Source organism: Gossypium hirsutum, chromosome D08 (genome assembly GCF_007990345.1).
Source record: "Gossypium hirsutum isolate 1008001.06 chromosome D08, Gossypium_hirsutum_v2.1, whole genome shotgun sequence".
Classification (NCBI taxonomy): Eukaryota; Viridiplantae; Streptophyta; class Magnoliopsida; order Malvales; family Malvaceae; genus Gossypium; species Gossypium hirsutum.
In genome coordinates, this window is record NC_053444.1 from 32,266,029 (window position 1) to 32,276,404 (window position 10,376).

At 34.8% G+C, this 10,376-nt stretch overlaps 1 protein-coding gene across 1 annotated transcript; it reads left to right on the plus strand.

The window, feature by feature from the left end:
- Nucleotides 1-343: 343 nt before the first annotated feature.
- On the plus strand, nt 344-4,084 carry LOC107908963 (plastidial pyruvate kinase 4, chloroplastic). The gene is given in 5 exon segments (XM_016836289.2): nt 344-519; nt 1,098-1,507; nt 1,712-2,514; nt 2,517-3,360; nt 3,750-4,084. Coding segments are annotated over 4 exon segments (1,896 nt in total). The 5' UTR covers nt 344-519; nt 1,098-1,394; the 3' UTR covers nt 3,886-4,084.
- The last annotated feature ends 6,292 nt before the right edge of the window (nt 4,085-10,376 follow it).

A 10,376-nucleotide genomic window follows, 5' to 3' on the forward strand; every position in this document is an offset into this window, starting at 1 on the left:
TCATGAAGGAGAGTAAATACGCTATGTACTCTTTTTCCTTAACTGAGGTTTTATCCATTGGATTTTCGTGATAAAATTTTTAATGAGGTAGCATATTATGCCTATTATAAATTATGTACTCTTTTTCTTTCATTAGATTTTTATCCCACAATTTTTTTCTATTAAAATTTTAAGAATACACATTATCTATCAATAGACATTCAAAAATTTTGATCAATAAAGTACATCTTCTATTACTTTCATATTTTATTCTAAAAATAATAATCAAAGTAAAATCTCTACCATCTGCTATGGAGGGGAAATTCTGGAATTCCAACCACACAAATCGGCCGTTTTGACTAATTGACCAAAGTTCCGTACAGTGCCACGTGTCGAAACTGGCACGTGCTATCCACACTTCTTCGCCTTCAGATTTCCTCCTCTCAGACTCAGTCCTTCATTTCTCGTGCAAAACCCAAAAGGCAAAGCAGCAGGAGGAAGGAGGAGGCTAACCCTAAAATCACTGCATTCTCTAAAAGGGTACCTACCTTCTTTCTTTTTTTAGTTCTCGATTATTCCTCATCACATAAAAATAAAAATTTGTTCGTGATTTCGTTTTCTGCTTCCTGGAAAATTCTTAAAGAAACGAAAATAGTGTGGAAATTTCGTATTTCCTTTATATCCGATTTATTTAAAACCTTTGATTGGTTTCAGCAGTCTTGATGAATCTGAAGATATTTTTTGTTTGGTTCTGGTTTTCAGGTTCCAACTTTCTGAAATCTGTTTCTGTCTGAGTTGAGTCAGCGAATAGATGACAACTTCTATTTTCACAAATCATAAGGCTACACCTATACGCCATGTAATTGCATGCTCCCTCTTTAATCCTTTATATTTAACCTGCATTATCTGAAACGCTTTCCTATCATCAATTTTTTTTCATTGAATTATTGTCAGTATATAAATAGATTATTTTTAACACTGAATTCTTATTGATTTGCCATGTATATCCTATCCACAATTATTCCCCAATTCTTTCATGTCTTTGTTAGGTTTTATTTTTATTTTCAATGATGTGCTTTTTGTATTCTTTGGTTAAGCTTGATATGCCTTCTTCTCAGGCCATCCACTCCGCTGATGTATTTAGCCGGAGGAGGAAGTTTTCGCATCTGCCTTGCAAACTTAATGTGAAGCAGTCAGTGGAAACTGTCCAATTATGGGCAAAAATTAAGAACACTCGCACTACCACGACTACAGCTTTTGCTACTCCAAACGAAAATGATGAAGGTGAAAGAAGCGGTTCGCATGCTTGTTCCGGTGAGCAAGTGTTTGTGCCTTTGGAAAATAATTATAGTTCCAATGATCTGGATGAGGAAGCTGCTGGTTCTCTTCCGGAGTCGGGTTCAGGAGTCTTTCAGATGGCCGAGCACTCGGTAAATCTGGCAAGCCTCCTGGACAAATTGAAGGCTTTACATTTGCATGTATTAGCGTCAGAGCAGTGGAATGCATCTAGGCTGAAATTATGTCACAAGTATGTTGGAAAGTTGAAACTATATTTGTTATGTTTGCCTTCTGTAGTACTGCCAGTGCCATCTTAAATGTTTATCTTATTCACAAGGCTAGTTAATATAAAGAAAGTGGAAAATACTTGAAAGCACTTATTGCAATTGTAGACTACTGTATAAAATCTTATTTTCAGGCATTTTTCTAATTTATGGAGGCTTTCTTGTTCCAGCAATTACGTGGAGAGTGCAAAAAACTTAATCCATTATTTGGCTTTGAAATGTCTTGACATTGAGCCACTCAAATACGATCTAGCTTTGATCAGTCTGCTGAATTTGGAGATGGTCAATTCATCTGTCCTTGCAAGTCTTACCACATGCATTGAACTGTTGGAGAACCTACTGTTGAACTCTTCAATAACTGGCAAAGATGTTAGTGCCGGAATTTCCACTCAGGGAAAGCTATATCATCAAACGAATGGGAATTTCACAATAAACACGATGAGAATGAAGGCATGTTTGAACCGAGAGTTATTATTGGGACCACTTCAAGGTAGTAGGTGTACACATATCATGACAACCATTGGAGAAGAAGCTCTCGAGTGTGAAACACTAATAGCTGATCTTATAAAGGCTGGGACCTCAATAATTCGAATAAATTGTGCTCATGGAAGTCCTGAAAGCTGGAGTGAGATAATCAGAAGAGTAAAAAGGAGTTCTCAAATGCTGGAGGCCCCATGTCGAATTCTTATGGATTTAGCTGGTCCAAAACTTCGTACAGATAATCTAAAGCCTGGTCCATGTGTTGTAAAAGTATCCGCCAAGAAAAATGCTACTGGAAAGGTGATTTTTCCTGCACAAGTTTGGCTTTCTCATAAAGGAGCTGGTGCTCCTCCTCCTCATCTTTCTCCTGATGCTGTTCTGTTCATAGATGACGAAAACTTTTTTACTGTAGTTAAAGTAGGTGATACTTTGAGGTTCTTTGATGCTAGAGGTAAGAAAAGGATGCTAAAGATTTCCAGAGTCTTTCATGTTTTTCTGGTACTGGCTTTATGGCGGAGTGTACTAGAACTGCTTATGTTAGTTCTGGAACAGAATTATATATTAAGAGGAAGAAAGACAGATTACCTGTTGGACAAGTAGTAGATGTCCCTCCTAGAGAGTCGTCTATCAGACTAAGAGTTGGAGATTTACTAATTATTTCACGGGATAGTACATGTGGCGAGGATAATTCCTATGGGCACGCAAGTGGTGCTTATAGAATAACATGTTCATCGGGCTATCTCTTTGATGCAGTCAAACCTGGAGAGCGCATAACTTTTGATGATGGAAAGATTTGGGGAGTCATAAAGGGAACTACTATTTCAGAGATTGTTGTCTCAATCACTCATGCTGGCCTAAGAGGGACTAAACTTGGATCCCAGAAGTCCATCAACATCCCAGACAGCAATATTAGGTTCAAAGGTGTAACTTCAAAGGATCTAGTGGATCTTGAATTCGTTAAGTCTCATGCAGACATGGTGGGTGTTTCATTTATTAGAGATACTCGTGATATTATAGTGCTTCGCCAAGAACTGGAGGAAAGGAAACTTCAAAACCTGGGGATTGTTTTAAAAATTGAAACAAAAAGTGGGTTTGAAAAGTTGCCCCTCTTGCTTTTGGAAGCAATGAAATCTTCAAATCCTTTAGGGGTTATGATTGCCAGGGGAGATCTTGCTGTGGAGTGCGGGTGGGAAAGATTGGCTGATATACAAGAAGAGATATTATCTTTTTGTAGTGCTGCTCACATACCAGTTATTTGGGCAACTCAGGTCCTCGAATCACTCGTCAAATCCCGAGTTCCTACCAGAGCTGAGATTACTGATGCTGCAAGTGGAAGGAAGTAAGTGATCAATTTGTATTTCCCTATCTATTTCCATATGTTGTCAGTGATATTTATTTAATGCTTGATAATATGTTTGAGCTATGTAAGCACTTTCAGTAGTTAGGCAGCCAGCTTTACATGCATTTTAAGTGCCCTTAAAGCAATTTCATTTATTAACCTCTTCCGACTGTTATACCGGCATAGCATTCCACGAATACATTTCCTTCTGTTCTGTACTCTTCTCCAAATCTGAAAGCCACTTTGATTTCTGATAGCCAATGGATTTCCCTCCACCACACCCATCTTCCCTCTCTTTGTTTCACTTTCTCCATTCTCCTGGTGGAAGGTGTTTAAATGATCAAATGCATGGAACATGGCTTGATTAAAAGCTCCTCTTATTTTTCCAGGGCAAGCTGCGTTATGTTGAACAAAGGGCGACACATTGTAGAAGCTATTTCAACTCTAGATAATATCCTGAACTCGAACTCAAGACAGATGAAAGCTGAAGTTAAGTCACTTGTTCCATCCAGCCATCTTGTTTAGGAAAGTCCGAGTTCTTGCATTTAGTGGAATACTGTTATTGTATAGTTTGCAGCACTATCTGATTTGGGACACCTGAAAGTTCCTTTTTTCTGTCATGGACCTAAAAAGTAGTATCTTTTTTTTGGGCTATGTCAATATTCTTAGCATCAGTAACATGCAACCAAATAGAACCTTAAAATTGGTACTGTAGGTTATATCATTTAACGGTCTTATATTATTATATTAATTATCATTTATATTCTAAATACAGCCAGTACCAACACAATGCCGATCACAGTATCCGAAAAACACGTACATGTTTTTAGACAACCTAATGTTTCTCTTCCTCATGGATGGCCATGGTGATGTATCTTAGAAGTTGCAAAGTTCCATAATGTTATTGGAAACTAAGAAAAGAATATTTACAAAAATAAGAAAAGAATATATTGATAAAAATTACTTGCGCTTCATCTCTAGGGTTAGCTTGTTTATATATAAGTTTACATAATTTAAATAATAATATCAAATCTAATCCTATCCTAGAATTAATCTTAAGAATCTATAACACTCTTTTAAAGTTAAAAGCATACATATCGATCATATCCAGCTTGTTATATAGATATTCAACCTAATCCTCACTCAATGTCTTTGTAAACAAATCAACAAGATGTTTACATGTCTTCAACAAGTTCTTTCATGATAAACTAGATTTGAGCAATGCGTAAAGCAGCTTGATTATTGTACAAAAGCGGGGTTTTTTACAAAATTATTATAAAAAAAATAAAAAATAACCAAAATATTATAACTTTTTTTATTTACCAAAATATACCACAAAAAATAACAAAAAACAGAAAAAAAAAACCTGACAACAGCATGATCAGGCCAATCACATTGGCGGCACCAAAGGTGCCAAAGAGATTAGCGGCACCAATGGTGCCAAAAGACTAAAATGTAACTATCTGCAGTTTTAAGGACCTGACGTGCAAATTTACCATTTTGAATTTTGAAAGTGAATTGCTGCTGCTGTGCGTGTGGGGCGCACTAAAATTGAAATGTGGCTAATTACCTTCTAAGCCCTCCTTATTTATTATTTTCTTTTTATTCCCCTTCAACTCACTTTTTTATTTAATAAACAAGCCCTCAACCTATTTTTGTAGTTAAATAAGCTCTTAATCTATGATTTTTACTCATAAAAGCCCTTTATTTTATTATTAAAGTAAATATATTTTACCTAAAGTAAAGTTATTTAAAAAAGTATAAACTAATTCACATTTTATGTATTATTTTGGTAATTTGATGAGAATAGTTTATTTAAAAAATTTACTAAATTTGATGAGAATAGTTTATAATTATAATTTATTTTTTCTACTTGGGTTACATTTATGGGTGATCAGTTTTATTATTACTTCTGGTTTTTCACTTAACTAATATTAAAAACCAGAAGTAATAATAAAACTGATCACCCATAAATGTAACCCAAGTAGAAAAAATAAATTATAATTATAAACTATTATCATCAAATTTAGTAAATTTTTTAAATAAACTATTCTCATCAAATTACCAAAATAATACATAAAATGCGAATACATAAAATACGAATTAGTTTATACTTTTTTAAATAGTTTTACTTTAGGTAAAATATATTTACTTTAATAATAAAATAAAGGGCTTTTATGTGTAAAAATCATAGATTAAGAGCTTTTTTAACTACAAAAATAGGTTGAGGGCTTGTTTATTAAATAAAAAAGTGAGTTGAAGGGGAATAAAAAGAAAATAATAAATAAGGAGGGCTTAGAAGGCAATTAGCCACATTTCAATTTTAGTGCGCCTCACACGCACAGCAGTAGCAATTCACTTTCAAAATTTAAAATGGTAAATTTGCATGTCAGGTCCTTGAAACTGCAGATAATTACATTTTAGTCCTTTGGCACCATTGGTGCCGCCAATCTCTTTGGCACCTTTGGTGCCGCCAATGTGATTGGCCTGATCAGGCTGTTGTCAAGGTTTTTTTTTCTGTTTTTTTAGTATATTTTGGTAAATAAAAAAAAATTATAATATTTTGGTAAATAAAAGAAAGTTATAATATTTTGATTATTTTTTATTTTTTTTATAATAATTTTGTAAAAAACCCTACAAAAGCGTTTTTGGTGATGGATACTCCAATAAAATTTTAGTTAACAAATTTCGTATCCACATAATTGCATACATGGATTGTGTCATAATCCTGTATTTTGATTCAACACTTGATTGAGATGCAACATTTTGCTTCTTTTTCACCAACAAAAACACAAAATCTAGTAGTAGACCTATCTATCTTGGATTCAACCCAATTGACATATGCAAAACATTTAGTAGGAGTATGCCCATGATTGTTGTAACATAAGATCTACTCTAACACCACTCAATGTTTGACTGTGGGTGAAGACATAAATTGGCTAAGAATATTCACAAGAAATGCCACATTCACATGAGTTATAGTAAGGTAGTTTAATTTCCCAACTAGCTTATTATATTTTAGGACCATCAAAATGATCATCTTCCTCTTTCGTAAGATACACATTGGGAACCATTGGAGTACTATAAGGTTTAGCTGCTAATTTTCCAATTTTTACTAGTAGATGAAGAACATACTTTCTTTTAGACAAAAAAAAAATATCTTCTTGCATCTTGTTACTTCTACCACCCAAAAGTACTTCAACTTACCTAAGTTATTCGTACGAAATCTAGTATGAAAGAAAATCTTGATAGAAGAGATCCTTACAACATCATTTCATGTAATAACGATATCATCAACATATACTAAAAAAAGAATAGCACCAACTTCAGATCTTTTGTAAAACATCGTATGATCACAATTGCTTTTCTTTAGTCCAAACTGTTGAATTGTCTTACTAACTTTTCGAATTAGGCACGAGGGCTTTGCTTCAACCCCTAAAGGTATTTCTTCAGAACACATACCTTCCCATACTCCCCTTAAGCAAGAACCCAAGTGGCTTCTCCATATAGATTTCTTCTTAAAGATCCCCTTGATGAAAGACATTCTTAATATCTAATTGGTGTTAAGACCAATTATGAGAAACAACTTGCGAAAATAATAAAAGAACAGAGGTGAGTTTGGCCACAAAAGAGAAAGTTTCTGAATAATCCACCTCATAAGTCTGAACATATCTTTGTGCAACTAATTTAACTTTAAGCTTAGCCCCTGAGTTAACTAGATTAACCTTAACGGTGAATACCTATTTGTAATTAACAACCTTTTTACCAACAAGTAAATCACTAAACTCCAAGTACCATTATCATCTAATGCATGTATTTCTCCAACATTACATCATGTCACATCTCGAAATTGGGTCTAGGAGCTTCGAGGGTAGTTTTGGAATTATGGCTCGAAATGTGTTAAAAAATTCAAAATGTGGTAACTCAAAAATACCTTCGTCTATGGCTTTTTGAAAATAATGTGGAAAAGACATTTAATTTTAAAAGGGGGACTGTTTTGTAAAAGGGTGTAAATGTGAAAGAGGCCCTAAGGTAAATATACCAAAGTTTTAAAAATACCCTATTTTCCCCTCCACCTACAGGAAACTCACGACACTCATTCTCCCCTCACCCTCTTTGTCATCCCTTGAAATCTCCAAATACCATTCATCAATTTTGATCTCTATTACCCTAATCCTTTGTAGTTTCATCATCTTTCTAACATTAAACCCTCTTTGAAAACTAAGAAGTACACTAAGAACACCTTTAATTCCATTATTATTCAACTTGTGGATTTTCTGAGATTTTTCATTAATCGTTTGTTTTTCCCTCAACCAAGATAATGTTTCATTTTCCTAATATTTTTTTATGTAGTTTATCTATTCGAATCAAGTTTTAATCTATTGAATCAAAGATTTTGTGTAGAAGTCAAAATTGGAGTCGTTAATGGCGAAATTTGGGATTTTGGACAAAATTACAGTTTCTACATGATTTTCAATTTATTTTGATGTGATTAAAAAGTTTTTAAACTTGCTTTAAAGTTTTGTTGAAAGATTTGAAAGTTTTGTTGAGTTTTTATAAAAATGGCCATGGATGTCGAAATTTTCAGAACCATTAACTTGTGGAATTTTGACTGTATTGAAGGTTGAGAATTATTCTTGAATGAGTAATTAGGTGTTTAGAATCAGTTTTAAGTGATGGGATTGAATGTGAAATAAGGAATTTGAGTTTCGGCCATGCTAGTCGAAAATTTTAAATCTAAGAGGAACTAGCCTTAGACCTTCATTTTTGTTTGTTTAATTTGTCTTATAGCTACTAATTAATTGTGTATATTGTGTGGTGAATATGTGTGAAGTTTCAGAATCATTGGGATCTTCTTCGAGTAAAGCGAAAGGTAAGGAAAAACTAGTTTAAGCTTTCGAAAAATAGGAGAAAGCGTGAACGGTGAGTGTTTTGGAATCGCTGCTTGTAGACACAATTCATAGTGTTAAACGAGAGCTTAGGAGTAGCCTAAACCCCTATCCTAAACTCTGAGTGTAAGTTTTCTTACTCCTCACATTTATCTTGCCAAATTGTGACTATGTGTTATGGATTGAGTAAAATGATGTGTTAACGTGACACGTGATATATGCGTATGTTAGCTCTTACAAAATGCATCAGTTATTGGATACATCTTTAGCACCTCATATAAAAATTATCAAGGAGGGCAAGACTTCAGATTTTGCTTTTAATTCTGAGGGAGTTTTGTGCTATCGTGGGAGATATTGTGTACCTTTAGATTTAGAGTTGAGACAGTCTATTCTGAGGGAAACGTATAACAGTCCTTACCTATGCATCCCGAAGAAAGTAAGATGTATCGGGATCTTCGTGAGCAGTATTGGTGGCCTGGACTTAAGCGTGATGTGACTGATTTTGAGGCAAGATACTTGACATGCCAACAAGTCCAAGCTGAGCATCAATTTCCTTCTGGTTCACTCCAACCTATTCAGATTCCTCAGTGGAAATGGGAGTGTGTCACCATGGATTTTGTTAGTGGGCTACCTTTGACGCATTCTAAGAAATACTCCATTAGGGAGATTGTTGACCTGTTAACTAAGACTGCCCATTTTCTACTAGTGCGTACTGACTACTTGTTACCGAAGTTGGCGAAGTTGTATATCTCTGAAATTGTGAGACTTTATGGGGTACCAATTTCTATCATTTCTAGTCAGGATTCTTGTTTCACGTCTCAATTTTGATATAAACTACATAAGGCACTTGGTACGAGGTTGAAATTTAGTACAACTTTTCATCTGCAGTTTGATAGGCAGTCTGAAAGAGTTATCCAGAGTCTCGAGGATATGTTGAGAGGTTGTGTGATTGATTTTCGAGGTAGTTGGGAGGAACATTTGCCGCTTGCTAAATTCGCGTGTAATAATAGCTTCCAGTCAAGTATTTAGATGGCTCATTATGAAGCTCTTTAGAAACACAAGTGTAGGACACCTCTGTGTTGGACGGAATTTGGGGAGAAGAAAGTGTTAGGACTAGATTTAGTGCAAAAAAAAAGAATACTATGAAGATTATCTGGGATCATTTAAGAGTAGTATCGGAGTGACAAAAGTCTTATTTTGACTTGAAGAGGAAGGATATAGAGTTCAATGTTGGTGATCGAGTCTTCGTTAAGGTTTCACCTTGGAAGAAAGTCTTGAGTTTTGGCCGCAAGGGGAAATTAAGTCTGAGGTTCATTGGACTCTATCGCATCGTTAAGAAAGTTGGACCAGTGGCATATAAAATAGAGTTACCTCCAAAGTTGGATCATATCATGATGTTTTTCACATGTCCATGTTGATACGTTATCGATCTGACCCTTCTCATATAGTTCTAGTTGAGGAGATTAAAGTTCATTCAGATTTGTTATTTGGTGAGAAACTGATATAGATCTTGATCATGAGGTCAAGTTTTTGTGAAGGAAATAGATTCAACTTGTAAAGGTTTTGTAGAGGAATCACGACTCTAATAAGGCCACTTGGGAGCCAGAAGATTCAATGCTACAACAATATCCTTACCTTTTCCCATCAGGTAAAATTTGAGGACAAAATTTATTTTTAAGGAGGGTAGAGTTGTCACATCACATATTTTTATTATTAGCGGCACAAAAATTGAAACAAGGAAGTAAAGTACTGTAGTGGTTTAATGCTCGTTAGCTATCCTAGTGGTACTAATTTCAAGTCCCCTTGATTATGCCTTTTTATTTAATTTTTTTACACAAAAACCCATGTAATTATTAAGCTTGTTGTCCACCTCATAGCTTCCATGAATAGGAGGATTCCTTTCCTCAATTATGGGTTAAACTTACCATAAGTTGAGGGAGCATGATCCCTCTTTTTACTCCATGTCCCACTCTCTTGCCATTTCATCTCAACCTTGCCATAGAAGAGGTTCATTGAACCTAGACCAAGTTGACCAACCTCTCCTCTCACTCTCCACCCTCTGTCTTATTACCTATTTTCTCTTTTTTTTCCAAAACCACCACCCTTTCTCTTTTCATATTTTCTTCC